A 16,607-nucleotide genomic window follows, 5' to 3' on the forward strand; every position below is an offset into this window, starting at 1 on the left:
CTTTAAGCTAGTGTTAAAGTCAACAATTAGACAAAGTTATTCAGACATCAAATAGATTGTTTTCAGCAGTTTTAAGTCTTTTCAATATACATGAGACAGGCATTTCAGATCAGTCTGTAACATTCCTTAGAGACCTAGAGAAGTCAATAAACAAGGTCATAATGAATTTGCAAGGCAATTTTGTCATTAGAAAACCTTGTAAGTAGCTAATAGCTTAATTCCTACAAGGAATGGGAATTGCCCTCATGCATCTAACACCCTACACCTGTAATTTAGGTTTTAAAATAAAACAGTAGACTTAATCACACAATTAAAAATAATGTTTTACCAACATGGCACATCAATAGATTGGGGGGAATTTTAATTTCTCCCCTTCTATTATTAAACCCAAGTAAAAATTTAAATTTGCCTTAATTTCAGATGCTCTAGAAAGGCTTTCAGTTACCATCTCACATATACCAATATGCTGTGTGAATGTGCGCAGAAAAGTGATAGCTAGCATATTTTTGGTGTTTTACTTAAGGCCCAAATCAATAACTGCAATGCAAACCCTTTGCTTAGAGCAAAATTAGGATTTTCAAATATTTGCCTGAATGGAGGGTAATATATTTTTGTTCTGGTATTAGCCAGTCAGTGCTACTGGTACATACTCTGCCACCCAACAAGCACATGGTCACCAGAACAAATCTGAAGGAAAATCAAGCCACAGTCACACAGAATCATAAATATTGTCAGAGACTCTCAAGATCATCTAGTCCACCCATCAGCCTTGCAGCACCAGAATCACCCCTAAACCATATGCCTGAGTGAGAAACCTGGGCTCCTCTTAAGTACTTCCAGGGAGGGTGACTCCACAACCTCCCTGGGCAACTTATTTCAATTATTAACCATCATTCTCAACGATAAACATTTTTCTAACATCTAATTTGAACCTTCCCTTGCACAGCTTAAGGCCATTTCTTTGCATTCTTTTAACTAAAAAATTACAGAAGTGATTGACTCCCACATCACCACAACCTCCTTTCAGATAATTTTAGAGTGATGGGGTCCCCTCCTCAGCCTCCTCATTCCCTTTCTCTTTCCCTTCTTCTCTCCCACCACTGAAATAACTTTCTTCGTGTAAGAATAGACCAGCATTCAAGAATGTTTTAGAGGTGCTGCTTTGCCCACATCTCCTGCTTCAAGCTCTTATCTGAATCTTCAATCCCTGATATCACATTCCTTTTACCTGTATTGTCAGGGATACAGCCAATGACAAAAATTGGATCAAAAGGCCTTATTTTCAGTTGTCCCTAATGAAAGCACTGATCTGATAGATTTAAAAAGAATGGATGGATAAACATAATAAGGCTTCAGAAATTAATCCAACTATCAGTAATAATAATCTAGTTTTCACAATGGACATTTTGTTAAATATAAAGGATGTTTATTTTTTCTGTAGAGTCTGATGAACAGGGATTCTTAATGATCAAATACATTTTTTCCCTTTTTTTCTTTTTTAAATTAAAAGAGGAGAGAGAGAATGTGTATGTTTGCTCTCATACCCCTTATTCATCATCTCATTTCCCAATTCATCCTCAAGCAAGTACATTTGGTAGATTAAACCTCCACTAGGAAAAAAATAATGTTCCTGCTTTTTGTCTCTTTAGAAACCATCAAAACTAAAGCATATCCTGAAAAGTTTTAAAATAAAGCAGCCTCCCTTTACCTACACACAAAGGAACTCTTAATTAAAAGTTACAGAAGGACAGACGAAAAAGCAATAACACAATATCAAAGAACATGTGGATGAGAAGGAAATGTTCACCCTGAGATATTTAATATTTTAATTGGTTATCTGGAAGAAATAAGAAACTGCATGTTATGAGTCTGATTCTAACCTTATTAAATTCAGTGGCAAAAAGCCCAGTGAGTTCAATGGGGCCAAGATGAAGCTCTAATTGAATTAGAAACTGACTTCAGATAAAATATGTTACCTCCTTCCCCTCATCTTCCCATTTTAGCAAAAAGAAATAAGAAAGATTTATTGAAATTCGTCACAGAGGCAGTCAATTGAGTTTGTTTTGACCTGGATCAAAAGAAATAAGTATTCACGACGAGAGTGGCTTTGACTATAAATTCATTTAAATAACAATACTGGACGCTGAGCTTTCCAGTAGAGGCTGACTACTCTACTGAAGTGTTTAAAACCTTTCCTGCACTAAAACCTAAGTTGTCTAAAAACCTTGGAGACAGGGTAAGTCTATTTAAACACAAAAAATATGAAACTGTCCACTAAAAAATAGGTGAAAATTCAGGATTAGTTGCTAGGAAAAGACCACTACTGTGTTTATAACCCCCTCTGCCAGTCAGCATTTGCTCAGATAAGGTGCAACTTCACATGAGGAGGGGCTGACAAATGAAAACTTCCCTCCCTTTTACTGTTTGGAAGAAGAATTATCAGTTGTTACTGGTAAAGCAGCAGCAATAATACACTAGGAAAAGACCTGTTTCCCTTTTCCATCACCCCCTCAGGGTCTTTTTCCTCCAACTGCTGCTGGGTACTACTACCCCTGTGACCTTGGTCATCGGTGACAGTGACTGTGTGGAGAGGAGGGGTGGCTGCTGTGTAAGGCATGTGTTGTGAAGCATCTCTTCTTCTCTAGGGATTTTTTTACAGCCCTCAGAAGCAGGAGTTCCCAAATTCGACTGGAATAGCAGAATTGAAACATGAAAAGACAGAAGCAATATCAGAGACTGCCTTCAGCTGGAAGGTTTCAGATACTGTTACCTGAAGCTGTGAATTCAGCTTAATGGAAAAATATTCTAAAACTAATTGCCTGAAGCACAACACTGTAGTTGTTCTTGCATAGCTCTCTGTTAAATAACTCATGTGAGAATTATTCCTTTTCTTTTTGAAGACAAACTTTCATTATATTAATAGGAAAATGAAAGGAGTAAAGAGGAGTCCCATTCCTTGGCCCACTGGTTAGAGGCCAGTTTCTTTCATGTGGCAGGCTAAGCTTGAAACCTCCCAGATCAATTTCAGAGTTTCATGGAAATGAATGTAGGTGAGCAATCACCTACTCATAAATTAGAAGAATGTCAGACAGCCTTAATCTGCAGCTCATGTGTTTGGTTTTTTTCTTTGATGACAGAAAAGAAGTGCTTTTACAGCAGCAGGACTTTATTTACAGCACTTTGATTTCTGATGGGCTGAAGAGTCTAAAAGTTTTAAAGTTTTTCAGATGAGGCTGTTTCCTCTTTGACTCTCCCTGCAGTGGCACAGGCTTGGGGAAATGACAAATACCCATCTTTCCTTTGGCTTCTGTTGTGTTTCAGCCAGAAAAGGTTAAACCCTCAAAGATTTCAACCAAGATTCATTCAGCTTTGAGACATTAAATATCTTTCACTAACATTCATGAAGGAAGATTTAAAGACACAGAAACCAATAACAAAATACAAATAAAGTTAGGGTGAAGTTTCCTTAGTAATGAGCTGCTTGAACAGATATTTCCTAAGAATCATGATATTTTAGCTGCATCTTTTTTCCTCCAGAATAAAACACTACCAGCACCTTCAGAAAGTGAACTGATAAGTCTTTTTAATGTATGTTCATAATCATATAAATTGAAATACGTTTTGTAATGCCAAGCATAAAATATTCTGGAAACAGATGAAAGGCTTCCTTTGTATTTCTCTGTCCAACTTCTTTGTTTAATATCAGTCCAAATACTTGCAGCATTAACTTGGGCACATTTGCAGTTTTCAGCAAGCTGATGACTGCTTATTGCTGTCTGGGGACATGCAAACTCCTGTGTTGGTAATAGAATACCCATGTATCTGGGAGATATGCCTACTAAGTGATGGAAAGCATGCCACATTAGAAAATTGATTGCATATGTCAGCACAAGCACCACATTTTAACAAATCAGTCAGTATTAAATTCCACAATATGCATGACTTGGAGTGGGGAGAGATTCGTGACTTTTGTTCAAACTTGAGCTTTCTGCAGATTTTTTAATCTAGAATGAATTTCCTGCTGAAATCAACAAAGTCAAAATGCTGCAATATTCTCATTTCATGTTTATTGCATTTATGAATTTCATGAAACTTCAATAACGATCTTGGGGAAGGCTTGCATAAGCATCATCTTTGCATGTTATGATTGAAATCCTATATCAGCACAGAATTCTCCCCAAACAATACATTACCCAAGCAGTAGATGCAGAGATAAGCATTACTATTGCCATAAAAGAAAAAAATCTCTTTTATGCTTTTGTTCTCCCTTTCTCCTTCACAATGTTTGCTATTATTGTAGAAATCAGCATATGAAAAAGGACAAAAGAAAGCTCCTTAGAGGTGACTCCATACTGCCTTTTCTCTAAAATGTCCTTTTCTAGGGTTTTGTGGATTGCATCCTTGAATGCGACATTATAAAATATCATTGTATTTTGCCCCATTTTTGAAACAATGCTCTATGATTACAATACTGACTAGATGTCATAGCTATGCAATGTTTTTTCTAGGCTCAACAAGAGTTCCATATTGTAGTTCCTGTGATCTATATATGATCTATATATGATCTATATATGATTTATAAAATAAGTGAAGTAGTGGAAATTGTGAGAACTGTCTTTCTAACCCCATTAAACAGCATTTAAGAATTTAGAGAGTCCATAAATTTTAGAAGTAGATGAAGACAATTCAACTAAAGTGTTAGCAGACAATGCCTGGTCCAGGTTTAAAAACAATCTCCATAAACTCATTAGAAGATTTGCAAATTATTCATAAGGAACAGAAGTGGCTCCACCCCGTATTATGTAGTACATTAATTTCAGGCACAATTGTACAATTATTTATTTACTTACCTCTGCTGGGGTTTTGCTTTTTTTTTTCTTATCATCTTCCTTTGACTTCCATGTTCTCCTCAATAAGCTTTGAAATTGAAGACAAGGACTGTTTTCATATAGCAAAAATACAGCCTGGTGAATTGAAATATTAGGGGTTTTTTCCACCTAGCAGTAGAAGGCACCACGTGGCTCTAGTATTCTAGATTGTTCTTCTCATTGAGAAAATGGATTAGTAATCTGATAAAAAGGTTTTCTCCTTTCTTCTGACACAGCTGGTATTCAGCACTGCCAAAAGTCAGCTTCAAACTGGATAGCAGATCCTGAGAGGCTGGAGAGCTTCGAAATGTTAATAAATGTCAAGAGGCAAGATAACAAAATTTAAATCTCAAGAACTTCATTCTCAAGCAAAATGTCATTTGAGCCATGGCATAAAATAAGAAACATTTGATAGGCGTTTATCAGTGAACAGGTTTCAAGAATGCTAAAGAAAATCCAGACAGAGTGATAGAATGTATTTTAAATTAAATTAGCTACCCTCTAATTTCTACTTTAATTTGGTAAAATATAAAGACAAATAAAATGCAATAGAGCTATGTTAAAGGTTAACTGAATTAAATTTTTCATCACCCACCAATCTCTGTTATTACCATCATAGCTGGAGGTGGGTTTTGTAGTCCTAACAAAAATGACAAGAGTCCATCAGAAAGAGCCTCCTGAACTATCAGCTGATTTAGTGCCACCAGCAGCAGAGGGTGCTGAGCCTCAGGGGCCAAATGACAAGATTCTGATTCAGGAACTCTGAGAAGCCTCCTATTTACTTAATTGGCTATTATGCCCTTGGTTTGTCACAGCTTTTAATCATATACCTTAATCATATACCTTATAGTAAGGAAACCAAAGGGACTAAAATTTTGCAGTATTTCAAGGTGTATTTACTAGGTTCAGAATCACACCCATGCTTCTAAACATTTTCGTTACCATGATCTACTTCTGTTCCTTCTTAAATACTGCATTTTATACCTCCCATTTAAATGGATTGTTCATCACCATGCAAAGATTGTATAGAAAGGAGCTTGTGGAAAATCTGTTTGATTAATTCTGAGACAGAAGAAGCACTCATTTTCTCAAAGCATTAAAAAGGTTTCTAAATGATCCCTTACTTTTTACTCCATATATTCCAAACAGATGTATGTTTAAAACTTCATGCTATATAAAGTTTATGTCCCTGTTGAGATTTCCATAAAAGCTTATGCCTGTTGAGATTTGTCTTTTGATCAAATCCAGTTGAATAATAAAATCTGACAAAACTAAAATTGTGCAGATCTTCTAGAGTAATTTCCTATTTTTATTTTTATGCATCTCTAATTTAATAATTTTCTAGCAGTGCATTGTGATCCAGATAAACTCTAATGACATTTGATAGACTTTTTTATAAATCTGTAGACTATATGCCAGCACAGGAAATTTTTATTTTTGAGTCCCTGTAAGCTACTGAATTACAAAAGAGATGGTAATCTGATAGACACATAAAGGCTACAAAGTTTGCATCACAAAAGGGAGGAGTAAAACTAAGAATCCTAGCTGAATTAAAGGAAAAAAAATCCCAGATCTGAAAACTGTTGCATATTTAATAAAAATGCCATAAAGTCCTTTCTGCCTTCTGCTATGAACTCTAAGTTTTCCATGTTAGCATCACTCTCTTTTTCAAAGAGATGTGATGTTAACATGGAAAACTTATCATCAAAGAGAAGGTGATATTACAAACGGAGATGTCATGTTGGTATTTTAAAAATGTAAGATTTAAATTATTTCTAGTGAAATAATATTTGCCTAGATTAGTGTAGACTTTCTACCAAGATACTGAAAGCTAACAAGATACTTTATGTCACTGAAGTTATTCTCAAATGACAGCACAAGTCTCTGGGCCTGGATCTTGGCCATGCAACTTAGATAACAGTTGAAGAAATTCTTCCTGCAGGCAGAGCTGTAATGTACTGTTTCATTACTAAAGTGCTGCCAGATATACTCAGAATATCAAACAAAATCACCCCATGGGTGTTTTCTGCACCAAAACTAGTCAGTAGAATGTGGGAGTGAAAATGTTGGAAAGAAATTAAAAATGTCTTCCACTTGGCAAGGAAAACTCAAAATGCAGAGACTTGTCTCTGAAAAAAAGAAGGACAGTAATTCTTTCTGACCAGCAAAAGCAGTTGTGCTTAAAATAAAGGATATCAGCACCTTACAGATTTTAAATGTTAAATTTGTAATTTTAAATTAGTATACAAATATAAAATCACTCATATTCCTGAGCTGAATTTTATCTTATAATAATATGAAATGTATTTAAAAAATGAAGGCTAGGATTGGGCTTGTATAGTAACCAAGGGATCAAATATTATTGTTGCTTTGATCATTGGGAAAATATGCTTACTTTAGATTTCTAGTGTTCACTTTCACTGTTTTCCTTCTCTTTTCAAACTTACATGGATCACCTAGGTATGGAGCATTAAATTTCCTTTAAATGACTGATATTTGAAACAACAGGAAAGAGTAGATGGCTGGTGTTGAAAACTTCTCTGGCACTAAGAAATGAGAATGAAGCTCTCCTTATGAAGTATTAATCAATTTTTTGGCTTCACTAAAGATGGTGGAAGTCATCCACTTCCAACAAACTGATTTTTCCTAACTAAAACTTTCACTGAACTCAGAAGAAAAAGCAGGATCTAGAAAAAGGATATGACTAAAGCATGAATCAGGCACTGGAGTTTTGCAAGTAAAATCTCAGATGAAAAGTGTTTTCATTTAGTGATGCAGTTGATCCAATTGAATGGTTCATTTAACCAGATACATTAATCTAGCATCTGTGCAAAAAAATAAGCATCTTTGTTTTTTCCCAATAGCTGCAGCAAGTACCACAGGTATTTTCACATCCTACTAAATTAAATATCAAGTAATTTCTTTCCTGTAAAGGCACTATTTTTTAAAGTAGCTAAGTCTGTTTATTATGTAGCTTTCTGGAGGACTGACTGAAGAACAGAAAGCTTAAAAGACCGAAATAACTAGATGTTGCAGATGCTTCATGTAGCAGCGCAAGACTACCCTCATAGGCCCAGTAAGTCCTTGTCTGCCTCCATTCATGTAAGAAGCTTTTAAGTTTTTCAAGAGGTTTGAATAGAATTGGTACTCACAGTTGTAGCATCCTTCTCCTTGGGATAAAGAAGGCTTGAACCACAGTTTTTCTTTATCTGAGAATGAAGGGATGAAATGATGCTGCATGGAGATGCTGCATGTTGGTCAGGCCTGTTACTTTGCTAAAGAAATCTAAGCAGTCTTGTTCTTTCAGTTTTTCATTATGGGCTTCTTAATTTGTCTCTCTTCTCCCAGCTAGGATTCATTGCTTGAAGGGGATAGCAGCTTCCCTTTTTTTTCCCATAGTGACCTTGTTTGGAGATTGCGGATCAGCACAGTTCCTTTTCCTGGGAAAGAAAATGGATGGAAGCAGCAACTCCTGCTTCTTCTGGTAGCTGATGCTCTTACCTTGGTGCTCTTACCTTACCTCTGCCACACCATTGGCAGGTGTTTGCCAGGCTGTGCACTCTTTTAGTAAGTATGTGAAGGAGGCAAGGACATGGATTTATGTTGTGTGGAGATACATGCTAATATAAATGCAGCACAGAAGAAAACTTAGAAGTGTTGGGCATGGTTTGACAATGGTGTGAACTGGGAGAAGAAACAGGGTGGATGAAAACTGAGGTATGGCTATAGCAGGAGTGGTCATGCCAACACATGGAGGTAGACAGCCCAGACAACACTGATGCACAGTCATTAAAATGCAGACCCAGTATACCCTAATGAGCCCATCCTCCTGTCCATTCCAGGGCTTCATAGCTTTTCTTGTTTTACATAAACTGAGGGTGATTAGGATATGCTGAGATCTCATGTTTTTGTTTTGCTGTTTATAGGCAAGGTATGATTAAGATGGCTCTAAAGTGACAGATGGGAAAAGAGGTGGAGGATTCAAGGGTAACACAAAGGCAGAGAGCTGGTAGGACTTCAGCATTTTCAGTGAATTTTGAGGTGAGATGGGAACAGAACTAAACTCAAACTAAACTTACTGTGGGCAGAAATGAAAGGCAGCAAGTGATAAAGATGTAAAGTGATCATCAAAGAGTAAAGAGAGATGATCCTAAGGTAATGATGAAGAGCAGTGGAGTTGTGAATGTAAGACTGCACATCAAGTGCTGAGCCACAAATGAGGAGATATTTTCAGATCAGATATAGACTTCTATGTTCAAAAGAGTTTTGAGTGGTTCAGCTTTTATCCTTTGTATAAGCCTGTACACTTCAGCTGTGCTCTCTCAGCTGAAGTATCTTTGTGGTATCAGGGAGATTCACACAAAAAAGTAGAAGACACACCAAAACCCCCAAATTTTGTTTGTAGGACAGTGTTCTGTGAAGTATTAATTCTGTCTTTTGGAGCTGGGCATGAACAGAATGCTTTTATTTGGTGGTTAAAAAATTTATCTGCACTAAAAATGTTTGCAAATTTGGGAATAGGCATGAGCAAAAGTCCTTTATATTCTTCTTCTAATTATACTACCTTTCTGTGTTTCTTTTCTTTGTCTGATTTTTTTGAAGGGTGTAGGAAGGTGTGGGGGCTAACATTTTCTCTTTAACAAGAAACCTTCCTACTTTCTCTTATTCTCTCTCACTGGCTACATTGTTGATAGATTCAAGAGAATATCTACAGCATAAAAATTGAGAAAAATTGAAGGATAAGGTGCAAACATTTATCAGACTCTTTTTTTCCAAGCTGTTTTTAGAATTGTGAAGATAGAAAAAGTTTACATGAGGATGATTTACAATATGAAATTCCTGAGTTTTTTAAATGATGCTGCAAAGAGAGTCCTTGACAAATTGCAAAGACCATATTTCCCGGAGCAGAGAAAAAGGGTTGGGTGTGGCTGTTCAACTATCGTGCAAAAAGAAAATTATATCCATAATACTGCATCCATGGAGAGGAAAAAAAAAACAGACCACAAAATTATAAACAATATTTCAATGCACTATGAAAACAAAACCTCATTTTTAAAAAGTATGTAAGAAATAACCATACTGTCAACATAGCTGTAGATCACACTCTTTGTACCAGTCAAAGCAAAATTATCTAGAAAATATAATTCTTAGTTTTAGTTTAAGGCAAACATGGGGTAAAATGCATGAAACTAAGACTAGCAGCTCAGCTGCTCCACAGTATTTTACTGTGTTATACAGTATTAACACATACAACAGCCTAAATTTAACCCAAACTTCCTTCTCATAAAATTTAAAACTTGTGTGAACTTCCTTCTTGTTTTAAACAAGTGGATTTATAATAAGAAAAAATTCTGATAGGAAAGGAAAACTGTTTACTCCCAGCAACAACCCTTTTTATTTTAATATTTTGAGTTTCATAGGTCACATAAAGATATCCTACTATTGTGTGATAAGAAGCAAATATTATCTTTACTGTTTGCCATATAGTGGACTAGGCTATTATTCACACTGACTAAACCAAGAATTCAATTACTGGAAATTGAATAGTATTTTATCTGTGTTTTTAATTCAGTTTTGTTTCTATTTTTAATAGATATAATTTGACCCTGTTACTCCAGTATACATGTATTTTGTACTTACAATGTATTATGTTTTACGGTAAACCTAGCTATTAGGCACTACGTTCCTAAAGGAGTTGCCAGAATCAAGCATTAAAATTCTCACTTTGTTTGACTTGTACTGTTTACACAGCATTTTATGTTTCTCCCTCCTTTTTCTGTGGCACAATTAGATATTTTTAAAAGAAAGCAAGGGTGCGCATGCAATATAATTATTTATATCCATGTCTTCTCCAGTTCAGTTCTTTCACTTAAAAATTCACTGGAAAATCTTAAAATTAATTTTATTGTGTACTTTTCTAGGAGGGACTAGACAAACTCTGTGTTACAGTGGGATTTAGGCACTTAGATATAATTAAACAGCAACTTTAAAAAAACAAGTTCAGCATATTTCTGTGAAAAACAATATAATTAATTCAAAGGTTAATCAATATTTAGATTTTTCCTAATTTTATACACTATCTTCAATACTAAATATCTATAAATATCCACACAAGTGTCGGCATGTATATGCATTTCTTTTAGGAAGCCTTTAATTCTACCTTTATTTTATAAGGGATGCATGGGTACATCCATTTTAAGCATGGATGTGGCAAATATCTTAACATTTACTTAAAAAAAGGGATGATGAGCTAGGACTTGAAAAGGTTAATGAAAAAAACAGCAATAAATCATATGAACTTGTGAAGAGATACTGATCTGGAAACGAACTATTAGTGCACGCTGCAAACCCATGTAACTGAGGGATGACTCAATATCTCTCAATGACTGCAGAAGACAGAGGACTGGTTTTCAGCTAATATGTGAAAAACAAATTATTCAAGTTAAAAAAATTAGTTGTAAAATACATTGTAAATATAAAAGTAGTCAAATACCTGAAACCCTTCTTCTCATGTCGCTATTATGTCACAGTTTTAGAAATCAGATTTTCTGTTGTTTTAATGATGCAAATTATATATTATATATTATGTATTATATATTGAAATAGCTCATCTAGATCACCTTATTTTTTATGTCAGTCTTTCCAGTTTTCTTTTTTTCCCATGTACTTATAGTTTAGGAATGTAGATGGAATTCTTTACAATTTTTCTAGTAAATCTAGCAACACTTTTATGCAGAAAAACCTAACAACCATGAATGACGCAAGATATTTCAGAAGGAGCTGAGATTTGTTTTGGAAGAGAACTTGAAAGATACACTTTAAATAGATAATGAAACTATGATTTTATGCATGGTTTTTGAGTTCTTAGATGAGGAGGCTTTCAACTTTACATAATAGTAGCTCTTCAACCTATAGTAATTCCATAACAACATAACCCCTCAAATTTGATTTTGGTGTTGGTTATTAATACTTACAGCTTGAATTCCAAACATAATTTTATCTTACATAAGGAAATGGTTTGTGTCTGTATTTCTAGAGTTGGAACCCAACCATAAGATTTTTGTAACTGATAAAAATCTGCTACTCTACTGTACGGAAGTAAACTTCCTAATAATTGCCATGGAAATAAATTAGTTAAGAGTACAGAATGGAATGCAGAGATTATCACAAACCTTTTAACTGAAATTAGGGGATCAACCTATTATGAATTATGAATTCATTTAAATATTTAAAAATTAATGTGTTCTGTTCAGTAATTGAGGGATGAGAGGCAGTTGATTCTCTGCTCTATCTGTTTTTCAAGTTCTTAGAAACTACATTTTGAGCTTAATCTCCTGAATTACACAGGATTGGTAAATTAGGTAAAAGAAAACATTGCATTAAACTCAAGGTACGAAATTATTATACATTATTTTATGTATTTTTATATAAAAGTTACAAGTAGCAAGCATATGACACAGGAATGGAACAGTAACAGCAATAACTGTGAATGCATGCTTTTTACAATGTATCTAATAAAGGGATTTTTGCCAACTCAAATATTCAGTAACATACATGCAGATTAATTTCTCAATGTCAAATTCAGTCATATTGCTAGATGCTTATCCAACAAACGTTTCTATTGAAGTGATTATGGATGGCTAAATACCTGATTTCAATAAATTGTTCCTGAAATTGGGAATTTTACTTGCAACAAAAAGAAGAGAGAAAAACAAAAAGATAAATGACTGATAAGCATAATAACCAAAGTCTTATTGCCTTCTAGTAATTTTACTCAACACTGCTGAATTTTTTCATGATAAGAGAATAGCTGGTCAGAGTCCATAAAACCTCTAGCTGGTGTTTCCAAGGACGATAGTTTCACATTTCATTGTAGCATGTTCAAAATCACCCAGGAGCGCACTATTCTCAAGCAGTCTATATAATGAAAACAACGTACATATAACAAAAGTTCAATGTAAATCTTCTTCTACATATCACACAACATAGAAGTAAATAACAGACATAGATCAACTTAAAGAAAACTATGACTTTAAATAAACAAACAAACAGATAAACAAATAAATAAATAAATAAATAAAAGGACAATCTCAGCAAATAATTTCTTCCTCAAGTTTCCAGCAAATCTGTAAATATATTTAATAATTAAGGAGCACTTTGTGGCCAGAAACCAAATTAAAAAAGAAATATATTTATGTGCAATGGGAATATCTTTCTAAGGAGGTAAGGTATGCCTATACTTCTTAGGTTTGCATAAAGGCAATTAAATTAAATTGGAAAATTGTCCACTCTCTCTTTCAGCGACCTGAGATAGTTCATTATAGAATTTTTCATTCAGAGTTTGCATGACTGCATGAATAGTTTTCTGAAATCAAAACTAAGTTAAAATATGCTCTCTCTGAGGAAAAAAAAATGCATAAAAATATTTACTTAAACTATCTACGGCAATAAAACCATTAATGGATTATTTCACTGTAAAATTGCTTTATACATATATACACATAAAATATATGTACACATTTCTATGTTTATATTTGCATATATATAAACTGACAGACTAGCAGCTGTCCATAGCTTCATTGAAACATCTGAAATTATATTTATTAAGTGCTGATAAAAATTATACAAAATGAAAAGTCTAAGAAAATACTCCAAAAAGCAAGCTTAATTTGAAAATATTAACTTTAGTGCTACAGAACCTCTAAATTTATCAATACTAACACACACTCTTCCTCCAACACTTCAAAGATTGGATGAAAAAATTAACTGAAAACACATAGTTCCACATCATACTGACTTAAATTAAATGGCCAAGTTCACATGCTGGGGCTATAATTTGCCATAAATAATAATTAGTAAATAAATAAATGAAATGCAAAAGCCATGCAAAGCACATGACTCTATCACGTGGCCGGAATTAAGACAGTTCTTGCTAAGGGCTGACTGCAAATCTGTCAAGAATAAGGAATTAACAGATTTTGCTTAGCTTGCAATGCTAAAGTGGTCATCTGGCTTTCAGTTTTTTAACATTCAAACCTGTTTCCATACAAGATGACATACAATTTGAGACCTAATATGCATTTTAGCAATGTAACAAATAAAATGGAAAGCAACAGATGGTTCAATTGCTGTATAGATATGTTTACTTACCTCAGGTTTTTCTCTTAGACCCTAGTTGTGTTGTACTCAGACTCATGTTTGCTTAGAGACCCAATGAGGCAGAACCTGGAATGTTATGGCTATTTCATTCAAAATAATAGTGTTTGCATAGAATAAAAGAAATATATGCATATAGATACTTTATAAACGGTACACTTTGATAATCTGATAGATATTAAGGAAGTAATTTACATAGACATGCAATTGGATTAAAATAGCCAAATAACTGTCTTTTTTTTTTTGAGAAAGAAATACCTTAATGTGTAAAGAAAATATGGAGGGCATGTAAACAATAACAAGAAACGCATAAATAATGCATGCAAGAGAAAACACAAATATATTAAAAAAGGGTTATGTATTCCTTTTCAAATAAATTGTTCATAAATTTTTTGTTTTTCTTTTTCTTTTACTTGTAAACTTTTAATCATTCATATTTATAGCAATTCAAAGTGCAATCCACAGAAGAAATAGCTCTTTTATTAAAAATATTAACCTTTATTTTTCTTTTTTAATTTATTAAAAATATTCCTTTTAATTCATTTTATATGTAAATATATATGTGTTCATTATGTTGTCTCATGTTCCAATCTGTCTATCCGTGTTTATTTGACAAACCAAAATACTGTGTTCAATAATGGAACAGATACAGTAAAGATTTGGAAATACTGTCATTCATTATAGAAAAGGTAATGTGCCATGAGGAAAGGGGTTTCCTTACTCCAGGACTGTGTTCCTCACTCTTGTGTCATGCATCAAAATGGATACATGTATCTTTAATTTTTTGATGAATTTATTTAGAGATGGTTAGACCAACAGTGGATGATATTCAAGGCCACCTCTGTTACAAGGAAATGTAATGTGGCAGTTCCAAAAATCTAAATTCACACAATCTTTGGTTTTTAAAAATTGAACCTATTCTCTATTGACCTGTGTGTGTATGCATGAGGGTGTATGCAAAACCGTAAAAGAAAAAGAAAGAAAGTAGAAAAGTAAAACGGAGATACAGGATCCTTCAGGAAAGAGGAGAAGAGATGAGAAAGAGAGACAGAAGGAGATAATATAATGGCATGTGCTATCAGGAAACAGAAATTTAAACAATAAATAAAGAAGAAAGAAAATATGTCTTTACTGATCAAAGAGTGAATAGGTTTGGGCAATCAAGTCCTTACACAATAGTTAGTCTTCATCAAAAATCTATTGATACTGACCGCTGAACAGCTTTATCATGTCTGGACAGCCTGTGACTTGTGGTTGGCACCTCTTCAATTTCGTCTATCTCGCACGCATCAGCAGCATCTTGTGAGTAGCTATGCTTCATGACAAGGATATTTCTCCTGTTCATGGGCTGAACAAGTGGTTTTACAGGCTGGGGTTGTATTTCTGTCAAGACAGAAGCATCTCTTGTGCTGAGGTTACTACGGCTGCCCTTAATACTAGACACTTGTGATCCACAGTGATGGTCATGAATGCATTTTGAAGAGGATCTCCGCAGTTTATGATAATTTTCAAAGTCATCTGCAACGTCAGCAAGGTCAGCTGTAGTCCCTGTCCCTCTAAGGGTGCATAACTCATAATGAGGAGGCTCAAACACCTCCTGGAACACTGTTTGATCAAAGTCTGCTTTCCTTTGGACAAATTTTTTACGAGGCTGCTTGATCTGTACTATAATAGAGATAACAATGAGGATGATCACAATGCAAGAAGTCACCCCAATTATAGTCCCACTGGTGTTGGTAAGTTGGTCCAATAGGTTTGCTTTTCTTTTTTCTGTGTGACAGGGAATAAAAAAAAAAAAAAAGCACAGCATTAATTGCAGTTCAAGAATATAAACAACTATAATGGGTTCACAGATTACTGCAAGGCTGAGCCTAGTCTATTTCTGAGTTCCCTTAATCAATCTCACCAACAAAAAAGCAAAGGGTAAGAAATCAGATATTTGTGAAAGCCAAATAAGCGCCACACAAATCCTTTGTGTGCTTATTCACTTGGAAACTTATTTATTCAGGGTATATCCCAAGTTTAATTATACAAAATAATTATTTCAATTTTTTATAAAATCCAAACACCATAACAAGCAGATGGCTTCAGTGTCACCTCTGAACTCCATTTGACTGCTAAAGCCCCCAAGACTTTTACAGATGTTCTCTTCATTATTTTCTCTCTCTCCCAGCAAATATATGCAGCTAGGACATTAGGTCCTATGAAAGAATAAGATTTTACACGATTTAAGTCTAATATTTTTGAGTGGAATGGGAATTTTGGCAGCGTTCAATGAAAAAGCTAAATCAGGAGAAAATAGAAAAGGTATTCAAATTTAGATTTCAGAAAGCAAAAAAAAAACCAACAAATTTGTGCAAGTTATTTCTGCTTTTTTTCCTCCCCCTTATTAATTACCAAAACCTTTCTAAACTGCCATAAAAATCCAAAAGCTGATCATACCTACTACCCTTTACTCGGGAGCCTCTAATAAGTTAGTCAGCAAATTCTGCATGTGAATAAAGCGGAAAAATGAAGTAAAATAATAAAATAAAACCAGTCTCCCCATCCTCTTGTGCATCTTTCTCTGTAATTGGCTTTCAC

The 16,607-nt window shown here is 34.3% G+C and overlaps 1 protein-coding gene across 3 annotated transcripts in view; it reads right to left on the minus strand.

The window, feature by feature from the left end:
* Positions 1-12,700: 12,700 nt before the first annotated feature.
* NETO1 (neuropilin and tolloid like 1) overlaps positions 12,701-16,607 on the minus strand; it is a gene marked incomplete at its 3' end in the record, with an annotated part of 61,595 nt that continues 57,688 nt past the window's right edge. For 2 of the 3 annotated variants that reach the window (XM_084204952.1, XM_084204951.1), the window contains exons 9-10: positions 15,236-15,794; positions 12,701-12,785 (exon numbers count right to left, since the gene is read on the minus strand). In XM_084204952.1, coding sequence (XP_084061078.1) covers positions 12,701-12,785; positions 15,236-15,794 — 644 coding nt within the window. Of the gene's footprint in view, positions 12,786-14,032; positions 14,094-15,235; positions 15,795-16,607 lie in introns of those variants that run through there. The other variant, XM_084204953.1, reaches the window with a different exon arrangement.

This window comes from Fringilla coelebs (genome assembly GCF_963513975.1).
Source record: "Fringilla coelebs genome assembly, chromosome: 1".
NCBI lineage: Eukaryota > Metazoa > Chordata > Aves > Passeriformes > Fringillidae > Fringilla > Fringilla coelebs.